The sequence below is a fragment of the Dryobates pubescens genome, chromosome 11 (genome assembly GCF_014839835.1).
Source record: "Dryobates pubescens isolate bDryPub1 chromosome 11, bDryPub1.pri, whole genome shotgun sequence".
In the NCBI taxonomy this organism is placed as follows: Eukaryota; Metazoa; Chordata; class Aves; order Piciformes; family Picidae; genus Dryobates; species Dryobates pubescens.
The window spans coordinates 5207612-5225350 of NC_071622.1; the positions used below are offsets into that span (position 1 = coordinate 5207612).

At 46.1% G+C, this 17739-nt stretch overlaps 1 protein-coding gene across 1 annotated transcript in view; it reads left to right on the forward strand.

Annotated features, from left to right (window-relative positions):
• SPATA6 (spermatogenesis associated 6) overlaps positions 1-2541 on the forward strand; it is a 46590-nt gene extending 44049 nt beyond the window's left edge. The window contains exon 13 of the mRNA XM_054165448.1: positions 2268-2541. Within this exon, the coding sequence (XP_054021423.1) occupies positions 2268-2436 (169 nt within the window). The 3' untranslated portion in view covers positions 2437-2541. The remainder of the gene's footprint in view (positions 1-2267) is intronic.
• The last annotated feature ends 15198 nt before the right edge of the window (positions 2542-17739 follow it).

Here is a 17739-nt window from a genome sequence, read left to right on the forward strand (position 1 = left end):
CAGCTTCATGTGGTATGTGTTGGCATCACCCTGGTGTCTGAATGGAAGAAATCTGAAAGCCAAAGCTATTCCTTTTTTTTGTTTTCCATGGGACACTGCAAGCTTAGGAATGCAAATTGGGAAGACTGATCCTGCATCTTCCTCTTCTTCCCTCACCATTTTCCTTTCTTAAAGTGAAAACCTTGTGTTTTGATGCAGCTAGCTAGAAGTACATTTGAGTCCTTTGATGGAAGGTTTATTTCCATTTGTCACAGGTGTTTACTGACCTTAACTTGAGAACTAAGTTTGAAGCACCTGTTTGACCATATGTGGTAGTTTTAGGCCATGCCTTTAAAATTTAGCTACAGGTTTTGAGCAGAAAAAGTAGAAAAAATGTAAATAAATCACTATTGGGTGTGGAAAGGAAAAACAAAGATAACAATAAACAATTTCACTGGAGAAATATCTGCTATAAAACTGGCCGTACCAAAACAAAGCTTACGAGGGGTTAGCAAAGCTGGTGAGGGGTTTGGAGCGCAGCCCTGTGAGGAGAGGCTGAGGGAGCTGGGGTTGTTTAGCCTGCAGAAGAGGAGGCTCAGGGGAGACCTTCTTGCTCTCTACAACTACCTGAAAGGAGATTGTAGCCAGGAAGAGGTTGGTCTCTTCTCCCTGACAACCAGCACCAGAACAAGAGGACACAGTCTCAAGCTGTGCCAGGGGATGTTTAGGCTGGATGTTAGGAAGAAGTTCTTCACAGAAAGAGATTGCCCCTTGGAATGGGCTGCCCAGGGAGGTGGTGGAGTCATCAGTGTTAAAGAAGAGACTGGATGGGGTGCTTGGTGCCATGGTTTAGTTGATTAGATGGTGTTGGACTCAATGATCTGAAAGGTCTTTTCCAACCTGGTTAATTCTATTCTATTCTAAAAGAATTTTTTTCCTCTTCTGAGCTCATCTTGCTTCATGCTCTGAAGGGACACTTGACCTTGGCTGCATTGCTTTGGTGAAGTCTAACTGCTACTTTCTCTCTGCTTCTTTCTCCCTTTGGGACAGGGGGTGGGGCAGAGAGACAGCTCTCCTGGTCTTTGCCCAGGGGGGTTCTTGTGTTGTTTGTGTAATTGTAGATACCTGTAAGTGTTGTAACCACTGTATGTTTTGTGCATGTTCATTGCATTCCACTGTAGATCGTAGTTTGGCCTGTAAATACAGCTTTCATTTGCTTCCAGCTGAGCTGGTCTAGCAAAGTTCATGTTGGGGGGGGGGGAAATTTCAACCCTCCACACCATAGTAGGTTAATAAGTTATATAAGGCAATGTAAAGCTTCCCTGTGCAATGTAATCCATGTCCTAAGCAAAGATGGTCACAGTAAGCTTTACATTTCCAGTTTCATTTCCCAGACTAAGAACATTCACGGAAGGCTGAAGATAACTCAGTCCTAATTTTAAAGTGTCTTAAGTGCCTAAATCTCTGAGCAGATGTGGAAAATGTCACCTCAGTAGTCATTTTTTGCTTCTGACTTTGGAGTTACTGGCTTCATGCTTTATTGCAGGCAAATGTAAATTTCATTCTCCCACACTAGCCTCTGCTCGAAAGTTTCAAGAGAAGGCAAATAGTCACAAAGTTTAGAGAGATGGAGTTCAGATTTGTCAGTGTTTTGGGATGCCTTTCAGAGAACAAATTTGGCTTCCACAGATCTAGGAAATAATTTCTCAAAGCAGCTGAAATATGAGACTCTATTTGTGTTCAGGATTAAAACAGGGGCACAGAAGACAGGGTGGGGACAGAACACTCGATTGCCACTATATCATCATGTATTTGGTAGAATACTTAATCCAAGATGCTTCCGATAGAGCACTTTACAGCTGCAACCACAGTGATTTAATATACCTCTGATGGATTGTCTTCATATTGAAATAGCTGCTTGTGGTTACATTTTAACCTTCAAAGGACACAAAAAAATCCTACTGTGCTGCTCTTGCACAGGCTTAGTGCCTAGTCACACTGCCGATCAAAATGAAGCAAAATTACTGCGTGCTCTTTGAAAAATTAATTCTCTTTCTGTTGGGGAGTTATCATCAAGTGCACTCAGATAAACGAGGGAGAATCTGTGGGGATGAATAACCTGCTGCTCTCATTTCTTACAAGTAGCTGCAGTGCAGCTTTTACTTCAGTTTCTGAAAGGTGATCGGCGTTTCGCAGCTCTGCGTTTGGATTTCTGCTGGGTTTGTGCTTCTGATTCCACCTCCTTGTCTTGATCTGATTGTTATTTCTTGCTTCCTTTCTGTTGACAGTTTACCAGTGCAGCAGAAGTCTGCTGCCCACTTGGATAGCAGTGACTACTGGTCAAGGCGTGCAGCTGCGTACAAGGGGAAGCCTCGCAGAGCCATCTTTGAAGAGAGCCTGGAGAAAATATACAGAAACATGTACCAGAAAGTTTCTGGCACTGTTTTAGACTCCTGATAGCAATTCACCTGAAAATACACAGTGTTCATCTTTGTAACGAAGCCTATTTTTATGCAACAAATATTTGTATTCTATTTTTGAGGTTAAGGTTGGGCAGGGCTGCGGAGAAGCAGGGTTTTGGTCTGGGTTGCCAAAAGGAAACTATTGACATCCCACTGCTCGCCTCCCACCCCTCCCTAAAACACCCAAAGAACCAAGCAAACAGCAGCTGAGCCCCTCCATGGTTAACCAAGGTGGTGGTGTTCCTTTCAGACTCTTAAGATAGCCACTTGAAGGATGTCTGCTGGGCATTCCTATCTGACATCAACTCAGGTTTCAGCTGCAGCCAATTCTTATTAAATAATTAAAGCTGTTTAGTAACATAAACAGAGCTGGCCGAGGGAGCAATATGCCCTAGCGTTCAGGGAGAGGGACTGAAGAGGAAGGTGAATGTGAGTGTTGATTTAAAAGTGTCCCATCTGGGACAAGGGAATTGTTTTCTTGAAAATTGCCTTTGAATTATTTATTTTTGAGAAGGGCAGAAAGTGTGACACTGACCTATAGACAAGCTTTCAAAGTGGTTTCCAGCACCTTGAGTCACAAATCTCCTAATACTGTCGAATTTTAAAAGCAACCCACCTAGCCCAGCAGCCTTTGTATCTGAGGAAAGGTCATCCTCACACACCCTGTGCATTTGAAAGTTTCCAGGTTCTCTTGAATGCAGCCCTGGCATTTGCCAACTTATTTGTAATTTAAGAAAAAAAAACAGGAATAGGAAAGGATTGTGGAGGGGGAAAGACTGGAGCTAGTCAGCAAGCTCCTCTCATACACCCTGTACAGGCCTTCTGAAGTTCCTGCATCACAATCCCACCTAATTTGGAGCCCGTCCTTCCCAGTCTGCTGGGATCCCCTTGGCAGAAATCGCATCGTTTTTGCTAAAGGCCACCAAATGTTCATCGGCAGTTCGAGGCTTTCCCTGGGGATGGAACCTTTTCAGCCTTGCATTGAACAGATCCCACATTAGCAGACCAGGGCATATTGCCCATCTATTGAGAAGCAGAATGTTCTAAAAGGGCAAGAGTGTCCATCTCCTGCTTCCTTTCAGAACAGGGGAGAAAACAAATGCCTGTTCTGGCTCCTTCCCTGACTGAGCGAACAGATTCAGTTACACCAATGCCATTTTACCTGTTATGATTGGCTAAAGGATAAAGCTAGCAGTACAGATGGCAGAACATATGACTGTAACCTGCCAGCATGCATAGATAAACAAAAAGTTGGTCTACTCTGCCTTCCGTCCTTTAATGCTGAGACAACATAATTGATTTGAGAGAGCAGTTGGTGAGCAATTATGCTAGTGGGAAAGCATGTTGAAAGGCTGTGTGCTTCTGCTTCAGGAAAGGGGACTCTCAGAGGAAGTGTCTTGCATATAGACATTTCTATTCCTTGTAACTGTGAAAGCAGTTGAAGTGGATTAACGCCGATAACTTCCTGTCCCCGATGCCATTTAGCACATTAGTGCTTTCAAAGGGCATTAGTTGCACAGTCCTATGCTATGGCTAAGTGTTGAGGCTCTCCATCAAGTAGCAGTACACTTAGTTTATTCTTTTTGTTTTTCCAAAGGTGAAAAGTAAAACTTAGCCAAGCTGTGCCACTGAAGGTGGTGTGGCCATGGAGTACTTGTGCTGCTGGGCCCTGGTATTCACCTGTTCCTGTGACCCATACAAGAGCAGTTTCTTCCCCCCTGCAGTTCAGGAACGTAGGTATATTCACATGGATCCCAAGTAGGCAGTGCACTTTCTGAGAAATACTTTCCAGGCCCTTGGTTGAAAATGAATCTGCTGAAATCTGAAGGTTGCTGTGGTTTCCTGTCTGTGCTTGAGCCATAAGATTCAGTGTTCTTGTCATGATACCCCACAGTATTCCTTCTATATATTATCTGTGTTTCCCTCCCCAGAACTACAGCTTTGTAAAAGTTAGTCTTCTGAAGATTGGCTGCTCCACTTTGGCCTTATCTGGTTCTGTGACATGAAAGTCCTGTTCAGTTTTTCCCTCCCCATCAATGCAGGAGATTTTGGTGTCTGTTTAGTGTGTAAGCAGGCCTGAATGCTGAGTCTTTCTTTGGGTATGGGCAGCAAAAGTTGCCATGAATTCAAGACTCAAGTTGGGGATGAGGAAGTTTGGAGGCCACTGGGGGGGGGAAAAAAAACAAGGATAATGTTTGCAAGTCCAGAGATACCTCTTTAATTCTCCTAGCTGAAGGAAAGAATCATGTGGTAATATGGCAACCTTCAGTTTTTCATCAAAGGTGAAAACTGGATGGGAGAAAAAAAGGAAGTGCCATGCAGAGAATTTTGACCAGTCTGAATAGTCTCACTCTAGCCTTTGTATGCAGCATAACAGCAAATGAAGCGAACAGACTATGAGTATCTTTGGCCCTGCTCCAGCTGCGAGGGGAGATGATGTGTATAATGTCTTTCTGAATCAGCTGCTGCAGGATATGTGTTTCTCTCTTGGGTCAGAGTCATTCCACAGTTTACATGCTGTGATATAGCAAAGAGTGTTCCCTTCCAAGCGCTGTCCTGGAAATCTGGTTCGGTTAATGGAAAACTTCTCTGAAATGTGACTTAAGACCCAAATTACTCCAATCTGTCCATAAAATCTGCAAGCCACTTTGCTTTCAGAAGCATTTGGCCCCTTCCCTGTTTGCTCAGCTAACCCCCTATTAATATGCATACAGCTCAAGTGCTCTGAGCACTGCTGCTCCGCTGCTACTGCAGTATGTGATAAGTATAGGTTCAGGCAGCAAACCAACATAGTAATAAACTGTAATTGTTTAGTGCACCTTGCCTTCCAATGCAATTTAAATCCCTTCTATCAAATGCAAATTCCTAGGTTCCTGAGTGGAGCTCTAAATAGCATTTTCCATGCTCATACCTTATCTTTTGCCATCCACAAAGTGGTCTGCTAGTGACAGTGGGATGCTTTGACACCCCACACACCCCCCCTCATTTTACCTCCTAAAGGAAGGCGGCCTACTCAAACCTAGAAATAATGGGCTAGATAAAGAGCAAATTAGTGGGTTTCTGTAGGGTTTTTCTCTTTTTCTTGCCCTCCCCAAGCTGTTATAACCCTGGAGTATTCTCCCTGAATGCTATCCAGCATCCGGCGTTGCTTGCAGTGTGCAATCCTTGCAATATTTTAATCACTTTCATTTTAATAAGTCAGAGACTGCTTCCTACTTGCTCCCTTCCCTCTTTCCTACAAGCAACTTGAGAGCAAGTTTAGGATCATGAGGTGCTTTAGGCAAACTACCTGCCTGTGTTTAGTAGAAATGCAAATCCTTTGCTGTTTGGTCACTGCTTTGGAAGTCACTCAGTCATTGACCTGTTGTGGATTGAAGGCAAAATTGTCAAATTAATGATTGGCTTTATCTTAAGTTTTCAGCTACAAGAAGAGAAGCTTAAATGTGTCCCCTGGGGACAAGAGGCCCAGGGATGGCTAGAGTAATGGGAACAGGTAGGAGCAGCTATGTAAGCTAGATAGGCAGCAGTGTTTATATTCCAACTCTAAGCAGCTTGGAAGATGAAGATGAGCTTGGAGGTGATGAGGGCTGTTCTTCAGCTTGTGCAACAGATGTTTGAACTTTACAATTACTTGAGAGGCTACCAAAGTTGGGGGTGGGGGGGAGAGACAAAGCAAGCTACCTATAAGTGTGGGAAATCTGGTTTGGGGATGAAACAGCAGAACATTTCACTCTGCTCAGTATTAAACTTCATTGTTACCTCAGCTGTAACATGGGGAGTTTGTGCTCTATTGAAGCTTACTTAAATGACTGTGAAGTGCTTTGGGATCCTGAGGTGACTATTACAGAAATTGTTTTGTGGAAGCCTGGCTGAAAAGTCCCATCTCATTGCTTGGGATACTGAAAAGGCTTTATCTTAATTTTCCCAGGCTTATTATGTTTTAATCAGACAATTATTAAGCAACTCTTAATCTTATCAGGGTAGAAACCTATTAAACCTAAGAGACAGCTGAAGAAGGTAATGAACTGCTTTACTACGTGTGCTTTCAGGAGCTAATCTTTACACTTGGTATCCTGCTGAACTTCTTTCTGCTGCATGACCCAGGTTCATCTGCTCAAACTGATGGCTCTCAGGATACCTTTTTATTTGTCAAATACACATTTATTTATTTGGTTTTGTCATCCTGCTGTCTTAGTGCTGTCTGCTCTGTGTACTAATCAGCACCGTTCACCTCTCACCGTTCGCTCTCACCCTCCTGCCAGGAGCATGTGTCGCGATGATGTGCCCACCTTGACCGTGGGAAAGCTTGTGTGGTGTGCCACAGGTTTGTCAGTGAAGGTCTGTTGAAAGGACTCTGCCTTTTCACTCCATGTGCAAAGGTAGGCTTAATACAGATTTCTGTCCTAATTTTTAAGCTTAAATGTGTTTTCTGAAACACTGAACTATGCAAGAAACTTCTTACCTTTCCAGCAAAGTGTTCACTTAACTGCGTAAGCCTTGCAACGTGGAATCTCTGGATCAGAGGAAAGCCTACACCACGATGTTAAAAGTGGTTATGGAGTGATCAATAGCAGGGGGCTGAGAGTATCTCAAGAGGTTTGTTTTACTAGTCGAGAAATCTGGGGAGACTTTCAAATCAAGGGAACTTAGTTTTCTTGGTTCTAGTGAAAACAATTGAAGCTAAGGGAGACAGGAGAACAGTGCTTCTGTGAGTGATCTTAAAATGAGCTACCTCACTGACAGAAATGATGGCTGGTTTGGGTGATGGTCTCTGGTCTTTGCTCAGTTCCTTGCAGTTTCAGCAAATAAAGCACTGTCGTGGGAAGTGCTGAGGATCACCTGATATTCCTGTTTGTTATGCAGTGAACTACTAAGCACAAGCCCCATCGATTGCACTGGTTTCTAGCACTTTCTCCATGGAATTCAAACCATCATCAACCAAAGCCTTTAAAAGATGAGGCTGTAGTTCCCTTTGTTATCAATGTTGGCTTGCCCAAGACATGCAGTTTGCTCCCTGTTTGTCTTCAGTGAGAAACTCTCTGAAGTGCAGTGATAATTTGTCTGGATGGCAACCTAAAGGAACCGCAGTCTGTCTTCTGGATCAGTGTGGAGATTGTGCTTTTTCTTCATGTGTATTTCCATTCAGTTCTGGGTGATTGCCACTGACCTAGCGGAGCACTTTCTGAAGTGGTGATCCGAGTCACCTTCTCTCCACTTTCAGGGAAAGGAGCTCACTGTTGCAGAACAGCATCCCTCTTGCTTCATAAGAATTTACTGAGCCTGAGGATGCAGCACAAAAATTTTGTTCCATGGTCAGGCCTTTAGTCTTGTAGAACAGATGCCATTAAATGAGCAGAGCTTCCCACAAAGTGGGGGTGAGAAGCTGAAAGCAGGAGAGGACTCTCAGAGTGGTTTGCTGTATGGCATGCTATGAATTATGCATCTGCCTACCATGAATTGCCAGGGTATAAAATAACCTGCGAGGCTTACACGTAACAAAAGCACCACTTGCATCACGGAGCGGTGGTGAATTCTAATGCTTCCGTCTGTATTGTTACCCTGACTGGAAGTTTTGAATGGTTGGCTAATTGTGTTGTTACTAAAGCTATGGTGGTAAGAACTGTTTCATTCCCTGCTCCAGTAGTAAACATTTGCTAAGGGGTTGCTTTCCCTGCCTGCCTTGTTTTCACCACAGCCATCCACTGTTTACACACATTGTAGCCTCTGTGCCATTTTTGAAGGCTTTATTTGTCTCATTTACATTTTTGGTTTGGATAATACTTAAATGTGAAATCCATCTGGGAAACATATTGTATATTCATGTTGAGGGGTAAAACCAGTTTTTAATTAAAATTTTATACAGCACTTGTATTTCACTTTGTCCTGTTTTATTATGAAACACTTCAATCTTCTTCCTAAAACACATATGTCTTGTGCGTTTCAAGATGTTCCTTGCTGCTCATGCAGAACCGGTTTCTGAGCTCTGTCAGCAGAGTGCCATATGTTCCGGGGTTCATTTAGCTTCTCTGGCGTTTGTGTAGGCAGCATATTGGATGTAATGCAGCTAAGCTCTGCTCCATTCTTTTCTTTGTAAACTTGTCAAGAGATGGGGAAAAAAAAAAGCAGGGAGAAGAAAACACTGAATAATCCTCGAGTGATTTGAATTATCAAGAAGTTAGGGCAGCTCAGCCGATCCAAACGGAGGTTTATTGTCTGCTCGAGGGTTTGCCTTAATTATGGCTTGTGTGTCGCCTATGGAGAGCTGCATCCCCTAGTGCTACCTGTTGTTGCACCCGAAATGAGTGCTGAAGATTGAGATATAACCCGAGCCCTTTGGAAATGACAAGCATTAAGTGCTTTTAATTTTGCATTGATCTGCTGCTCTAAAAGGGAAAACAGAAACAGTGAGTAACAGCAGATGCTCCCGTGAAGGGATCGGTCCTCTCTTCCCTCTTTGTTGTCTTCTGGCTTTGTGGAAAATAACTCTCCCCTATTTCAATGCCTGGCACTGAAAAGAAATCTCCAGAGTGATGGTGCCCTCCTGGTTTGTTTTTGTTTGTTTGCTTTTTAATGAAGTAATTTTTCTTAGCACTCCACTCCTGTTTCTTCCCTGCCCCAAATAATTTTGACCACGGGCCAGCAGGTACCCATCAGTCTGCAATGGACTGCTGGTATGTAGGAACACAGCCCAGGCTGTTAATTGGTAGTGGCCTTCTGCTGTCAGATACTGATCTGATCTGCTGAAATCTTTCCAGGACCATTTTGGTGAATGTGACAAAGTACCAAAGCATTTCTCTGATTCTGGAACTGGAGCTTAAAAACAAACAAACAGAAAAGGAAAGAAAGAATAAGAAACTAGCCCCAAAGGCTCTGTATTAAACTGTTCCCCCTTTGCTGAGGTGTGAGGCCAGAGGGAAAGGGCACGAGTAGCTGCTTGGAATGGATGTGTGGAGGAGAGGGGAGGGAAACTTCTGCAGTTCTGACCTAAGGTCGGTAGGAAATAACCAGCTGGAGTGACATGAGCATAAACCTGCTTGAAGTGACAGGCAGCTCAGCTCCTGGGACTCTATTTACATATGTTTAAAACAAACAAAAAAAAAAGCTGCCTTTGTTCCCTGGGAAAATCTATTTACTTGGCATTCAGCTCATGTGTGAGCTGGCACTTACTTCGTGGAAGATGTAGAAACAAAGCAACTGACGTTTCTGCTTTGATGTGGGGCTGAAGCAAAGATTTCATTTTGAATCATGGAAGGTAAACTAAAGCTACCTCCCATTTAAAGGTGGGCTTTTTAATGACCTTAAAAGTTTTGAGAGGGGGTTGGGGGTTTCCCCCCCCTCTACCCCCCCCCCTTAGGGACAAGAAGAAATTATAACAGTAATCTTACTTACAGCTGTAAGCCTTCAGAGACAGTGACTGCAGGTTAATGAAAAATTGACACTGCTACTTGCCTGTGCTTCCAGCAGAATTTTTCTTTCTTCCAACTGATGTGAACTATTGCACCGTGTGAGTTGGTTATGAGTCTCACATATTAAATTGAGTGCTGCTCTTGTGGATGCTACAGGACACAGCTTCAATGTCTGGGACAACAGCAGCAAAAACTAGGGATTTTTTAAAAGTGGTTACCTTGGTCCTTACCCCTCCCCAACACTCCCCCCTCAGAAACAGCACTGCCTTTGGTAGTCTAAACCAGAAAGGGGGCAGAGGAATTGGCCCCAGTGACCTCCATCCCAGTGCTGAATCTGGAGTGCTGTCCACACAGCCTGGGAGTAGTCTGGTAGAGAAAAATGCCCCCCAGTGTGGGAACTGAGTGCTGCAAGTGCAGTTGCTCCTGTGTCTTGCACACACCGGTGTCCTGTGGCACTCCTACACGCAGGCCCCTTGTGTGGCACTGGGACTCCTCGAGTTGGGGGGGAACACCATGTGGCTCACAGCGTGTTGTTCAAGTGCCCTCTCCAGGAGCATTTCTGCAGTGTCTTTGGGACAGCTTGCTCCTGGGAGTAGTGCACAGAAATGGCATGAGCTCAGCAGCTCAGGCTGACTTTGGTTTGTACTCTGACAACTTAATATCTGTTTGTTGTCCTTGGCGTGGCGGTGCCATCTGGTCTTGCTTCGACAGCTTATCTGTAATATTACGCTGCATGATATTTTGGGTTTTGCTTATGAAACCTTGGTCTGTGCTTGAATGGAACACCAGTACCTTCATGCCAGCCTTTGACCAGATGGCACATTCTTAAATAACATCCCCCCCCCCGTACTGTGATGGAGATGGATGCACAGAAATGTTGGAAACTGCATCTGAGATGAGGGAAGGAAGCCGAGTTCAGGCATTGCCTGTGATCTTGGGTCAGAAATTAGCACAGTTGGCTGTTCACAGACTTCCCTGCTCCCCTTGAAGGACTTTAAACAGGCTCTTCAGAGTGCCTCAGTAGTTGGGTTGAGAGGCTGTTCTGGGGCAGTAGAATTGTCCATCTCTCCTGTAAGAGATTTTCTTCACAGAAAGAGTTATTGGCCATTGGAATGTCCTACCCAGGGAGGCGGTGGAGTCACCGTCCCTGGAGGTGTTGAAAAAAGGATTGGATGTGGCACATGAAGCCATAGTTTAGTTAGTCATGAGGTGTTGAGTGATAGGTTGGAACTGATGATCTCTCAGGTCTTTTCCAACCTTATTGATTCTACGATTCTAGGCTCACTGGGTCATAGAAAGGTGAAGAAAATGCAGGAGTCTGAGGGTTGGGGAACCTTCAGGAAGAGGCAGAGTTGCATGCAGTGGACCTTGGGGCAGTGAGGGGCAATGATGGCAAAGACCCCTCCTGGAGCATTTCTCTGAGAAAGACATCTGTACCTTGGTGTTCACAGTGGATTTATCATCTCCACTGGGGAGATGGTTACGTTTGAGTGATGAGGAAGTCTTTCACTTGTCTGAAGAACAAGCTGTGAGGTTGCCTTGCAATCTTTTGCAGCCCGGGAGCTGCCTTCGCCGCCGCTCGGCAGCGCTTTGTTGGCATGGCAGCTTGGCGCCGTCTTCACTCACGTTCACCTGCTTCAGAGGCTCGTGTACAAAAAGTGCAAATTGTTGTGACACCAAAGGCTCCAAAAATCCCTTTCATCTCTTTCTCCTCGTGCTGCCTGCACAACGCCCCGCGTGTCACTCTTCCTGCTCAACGCAGGCAAGCTGCAAAGCGCTGATACCTGGCTGGCTCTGGGAGAGCACCAAGGTCGGATGACACCTCCCCCATCACACTGCCAGTGGTCTGCAACAGAGAAAACCACCTCCATGGAGGGTATGTACAGGACTGTGAGATGAGAGGTTTGAATCTGAGCTTTTTGTCTTTTCTGCATCTGCTGCATTCTATCCTTTGCCACTTCCTGCTGGCTTTATCCCCTTTATGCCTTTCCCTGGTTATAAAGCCCTCTTTCTCTGCAGGCTCTGTCTGTAATTTTTATTTATGTGCTGTAAGTTTGTAACAGAAAACAGCTTAAAGTAACTGCTTAATGAGATCCAGCAGTTGAAAGCTGAAGTGAAATGCTCCAATGTTAGAAATTGGGTGCAATTCCCCCCCCCCCATTCTCCTCTTCACATAAGGAGTATTTAGCTTTTAGAGCATCTTCACTTAAAAAGTGGCTTCTTAGCTTGCAGTCTTTATGCCAGCATTGGCAACCACGCTAAAAGAGCCATGGCTAAGCTGGCATTTGATGAAGAAATAGGCAGGGATGTTTTGTCATCTCATAGAATGGGTTGGGTTGGAAGGGACCTCCAAAGGTCATCTATTCCAACCCACTTGCACCGAGCAGGGACATCCTCCATTAGATCAGGCTGCTCAGAGCTCTGTCGAGCCTGACCTTGAATACCCCCAGGGATGGGGCCTCAACTACCTCACTGGGCAACCTGTTCCAGTGTTGTACTACCCTCATGGTAAAGAACTTCCTTCTAACATCCCACCTTAATCTGCTCTTCTCTAATTTGAAACCATTGCCCCTTGTCCTATCACTACAGGCCAGTGTGCTTATTGTTTAGTTAAAGATCACAAATCCTACCAGTAAATGATAGGTCAAAGTAGAAGATTCAGTCTGGAGAAGTGAAGGCTCCGAGGAGACCTAATTGTGGCCTTCCAGTATCTGAAGGAAGCCTACAAGAAAGCTGGGGAGGGACTTTTTAGGGTGTCAGGGAGTGATAGGACTAGGGGGAACGGAGCAAAACTAGAAGTGAGTAGATTCAGATTGGATGTTAGGAAGAAGTTTTTCCCATGAGGGTGGTGAGACACTGGAACAGGTTGCCCAAGGAGATGGTGGAAGCCTCATCCCTGAAGGTTTTTAAGGCCATGTTGGATTTGGCTGTGAGCAACCTGCTGTAGTGTGAGGTGTCCCTGCCCACGGCAGGTGGGGGCTGGAAGTAGATGATCCTTGAGGTCCCTTCCAACCCTGACAATTCTGTGATTCTATAAGACCTAAGCTCAGAATCTGGTCCTACTTCAGTATGTGTAGCCTGGACATGAGCTCTTGCCACTTACCAAACTAGAGTGTCCCCAAAGCAACTGGAGATACAGCTCCTGCTTAAACAGAGAGCCACCTTGCTTCTCTTGCTAGCTCATTACCTTTCAATCTGCAGCCAAGCCAAACCCTTCTTGGGGGTAGGTTCAGGCTTTTCTTATCAGTTACACACTTTTCAAGACCTGTGCTATAATGGTGACCTTGTCAATTAAAAAATAAACACATAACTAACTAACTAAACTCCAGAAGACATTTTATGTAGCAATCAAGCATATGGGTAAATAGCAGCCCATTTAGTGAGGGTGCTTTTGCTGCTCCACAGAGATACACAAATGCACACTCTGAAATCCTCTTGCCAATGTGTCAGCAGCTTGCAACTGCTGCAGCTCGAGGTTAGCAGGGCTGTTTTCTTTTGTCTGGGATTTAAAACATGCTCCCAACCTGGTATCCAGGTAAGAGAAGATGAATCCACCGATGGTAAAAAGTTGACTTTATTATCTGTAGGAGAAACGCTTCTTGACTACGCAATTCAAAACTGGCTCGAGCGACCTTCTCCTCTCCCTCCCTCCCAGCACAGAAGGAATTGTTGGAGGGCTGGAAGCACAGAAATGGCAGAGTGAGCTGTGCTGTTGAGGGAGGAGGGACAAGCACCTTCCAGACACAAGACTGGAGGAGAGTGGGGGGAAAGAGGCTGGGACTAGGTGACCTCTGAAGGTCCCTTTCAACCCAAACCATTCTATGGTGCTAAGATTCCCATTGCCACACACGTCACAGCACAGAGCCAGGCACATGGGGAAAGTCCTGCAGGCCCACACTGGTGGGTACCTGCCTGAAAAATGGGCTGAGAATCTAAGTTGATGGGTATAAATAAAAGCAATGCAAACCCAAAGCTGCTGTTGAGCTTCTGCACTGCTATTCACAATAGGGGGCCTGGGGGAAGGGTCACAGCTGTTCTTGGGTGTATGTTTGCTGTTTAGTATTGTTTTGCTGAAATGAAGGGAAAGTAACAAGTGTCTGCAGAAGAAAGGGAACTAAACCATGGAAACTTGTTATTTTCCTTTCCTCATAGTGACCAAAAGTGCAGAAGGGTTTGGGGACTCTCTCAGCCCATGTGTGCCCTCCTCTCCTTCAGCTCTCCATGAGCATGGTGGTATTTCCCTCTAAGGAATCCTGCGAGGGCAGTGCTTCCTACAGGGAAGAGAGATTGTGATCCTGAGTAGGATACACTTCAACCCAGCAGCTGTGACTTCCAGCTACCACATTCACCTGGGCGGGTGTCCATCCTCCCGCACCGGGAGAGCTGTGGGTGCTGCTCCCTCCTCAGAGTAGAATAGGAATGGAATGGAATGGAATGGAATGGAATTAACCAGGTTGGAAAAGACCTGAGAGATCATCAAGTCCAACCTATCACCCAACACCATCTAATCAACTAAACCACGGCACCAAGTGCCTCATCCAGGCTCTTCTTAAACACCTCCAGTGATGGCGATTCCACCACCTCCCTGGGCAGCACATTCCAATGGCCAATCTCTCTGTGAAGAATTTCTTCCTAACATCCAGCCTAAACCTCCCCTGGCATAGTTTGAGACTCAGTCCTCTTGTTCTGGTGCTGGTTGCCTGGGAGAAGAGGCCAACCCCCACCTGGCTACAACCTCCCTTCAGGTAGTTGTAGAGGGCAATGAGGTCTCCCCTGAGCCTCCTCTTCTCCAGGCTAAGCAACCCCAGCTCCCTCAGCCTCTCCTCACAGGGCTTGTGCTCAAGACCTCTCCCCAGCCTCATTGCCCTTCTCTGGCCACATTCAAGTGTCTCAATGTCCTTCTTAAATTGAAGGGCCCAGAACTGGGCACAGGACTCAAGGTGTGGCCCAACCAGTGCTGAGCACCGGGGCAGAATGACTTCCCTGCCCCTGCTGGCCACACTATTCCTGACCCATGCCAGACATTGTCCCAGACAACGGGCACAAGGAACCAGCGGGAGGGTGGTGGCCTGTTTGTTAACAGCCCCCCACGCCATGCACCTGGTTTCATTTCTTGCCTTTGTACTAAAGTGTGCCCAGCACAGTGCAGATTCTTTTGAGCAAGGTTTTGAAGCATTTTCCGGTAAATTAAAGTGCTGACATGTTTGTAGGGTTCATTGTTAATTTCATTTCCTTTGGCTCAGCCAGCCAGATAAAATGCAACGTTATTAATCTTGGTTTAAAAGAAGATCCTTTGCTGAGCAGTAATAAATGATCTTGATAGATTTGTCAGGAAAATGAATGATAATCATTTGCAGATAGACACAAGCCTGGGATGGGAGATTAATAAGAAAATATGTATTGGCATCATTAATAACATCTGCTGCCAATGGGCTGCTGTATTGGTTGCAGCTCGGGAAGGGAGGTGGATATTGCTGTTCATCACATGCTGCGAGGAGCCAGGCTCTATAGCGCTCCTGGGGCCATAACAAGCTGCTCCCCAGGAAAGGCTCATGAGGAGCCCAGTGCCAAGGGCACGGTGCCTCCGCCATCGGCTGAGCCCGTCCCCACCAAAGCCCCTGTTCTGCTAGGCTCTGACTTCCCCTCTCACTGCTAAAAACCCTGCTCTGAATTTGCTCATTCCTTGCTTTTAGTGCTATGGCTGCTTGGATCCTCAGAGAATCGTTTTCCCCTTGGAGTTCTGCCCTCATGGTGTGGGCTGAGCAGTGCTGGTGGAGATGCTGCTCCCAGCGTTGTGTAGCCTGGGCTTCAGCAGCTGCAGCACCTGGGATCTGACAGATGTTTTCACTCCGAGTCTGCTCTCGTCCCACCTCATGTATCTCTAAAAAGGTTTCTTCAGAGCCTGCCATGGGCATTTAAGCACTTGTATGTCTTCCCCTGCCACAGCTTTAGAAAACACCCCTGCTTCACTGCATGCACAAGGCGTGAGGAGATAAAGCTCTTCACAGGTGCTGCAGGTGACTCTCATGGGCCTTGGTTTTTCAGGAGGCTCTGGAATGAGAAACAACATGTAAAGAAAACATCCTCCACCTTCCTCTTCAGCCAGGAGGAAAAAAAAATCTCTTCCCTTTTTAGCCTGGCTTTAATTTTTCTTTCTTTTGTTTTATGCTTGGTGGTTTTTTTTCCAGCTGAGTGTAGTGTTTGCCTACAAAATACAAGGAAAGGTCAGGAGCTTTTAAGATGCCTTTGGTTTATTTCTTAAAAACATTTCAGATTTTCCCTTTCCAATCATTCTTTTTGGTGGTTTTTTTTTTCCCCACACCTTAGTTGTTCAAAGCTGAGTAGTAAGTCAAATACATTTGCCAGTGAAATGTGTCTCTCCTGTGGGGTGCACAGCTGGCAGTGTCTCCATTCCTCCCGTGGGCCAAGCTCAGAGGTGCAGTCACTTCTGCCCCTCTACTCAGCACTGGTTAGGTCACACCTTGAGTCCTGTGTCCAGTTCTGGGCCCCTCAGTTTAGAAAAGATGTTGACTTGCTGGAAGGTGTCCAGAGAAGGGCAACAAAGCTGGGGAGGGGTTTGGAGCATAAGCCCTATGAGGAGCAGCTGAGGGAGCTGGGGTTGCTTAGCCTGGAGAAGAGGAGGCTCAGAGGAGACCTTCTTGCTCTCTACAGCTACCTGAAGGGAGGTTGTATCCAGCTGGTTGGTCTCTTCTCCTGGGTGGCCAGCACCAGAACAAGAGGACAGAGTCTCAAGCTGTGCCAGGGGAGGTTTAGGCTGGATGCCAGGAAGAAATTCTTCATAGAAAGAGAGATTGGCCATTGGAATGTGCTGCCCAGGGAGGTGGTGGAGTCACCATCCCTGGAGGTGTTTAAGAAGAGCCTGGATGAGGCACTGAGTGGCATGGTTTAGTTGATTAGATGGTGTTGGACTTGATGATCTCTGAGGTCTTTTCCAACCTGCTTAATTCTGTATAAGCCTCTTCCCATGGGCATGGATGGATGATGGGACCAAGATCTCCCTTATTCAAAGGAAATCTACTTTTTCCCCTTAGAAAAAGAAAATGCTTGTATTGATCTGCAGGAGCACAGCACAGACCCCATCCTGCAAGGCCAATTCAATCCCTGTCCCAACAGGATAGCTGGGGAAGCCATGACCTGGGTTTCCAGCACCAGGTGAGCACAGAGCCTTGTTTGTCCTCTCCTGGCTGGATCATGACTCATTTTCTTGATCTTCACTGTGCCATGCTTCAGCACATGCCCTCACCTCCACACACAGCCCATGTCTGGTGGCTTGGACATGCCCTTGAGATGCTGGACTAGAGGGTCACAGGCCTGTGAGTGTTTTCAGCCTTCTCTCAAGTGAGCAGCTTAACCACCAAACAAAGATGTTGGCAGCAGGCATTGGTGTCTCTGGAGGTGGTTTAAAAGATTATGGTCATGCTACATTATATGATGCAACCACACGGGAGCACAGAAGCCTGGACTTGCTCAGGAAAGAAAGATCCAGCCCTGGACCTGGCCCAGGGAGGAATATTTCTTTTCCCTGCCATAGGAAGGTCACTGTGGTCCCAGGGTGATCTTTGCACGTCACTGCAGGATGTATCACCACAATAACCCAAAGTCAGAGCTGGCTTTGTTACTAAGGCACCTTTATTGCTGGTAATGCTGTTAAGGGGCAGGATTGGCCCAATGAGTAACCAGGCTCAGGCTGCTGTAAGATCCACTGTCACACAGCAGTGTGCAGAGTGGGGGGCTTAGGGCAAAGCCCCTCTCCCCCATACTGGTGCCAGTGGGGCTGGGGGAGCAGAGATGGTGCAGCACAAGTCATGGAATGGCTGTGGGAGTCCAGGTTCTCAGCGCTGATCCAATCCAGTGGTCCCACACTAATCTCA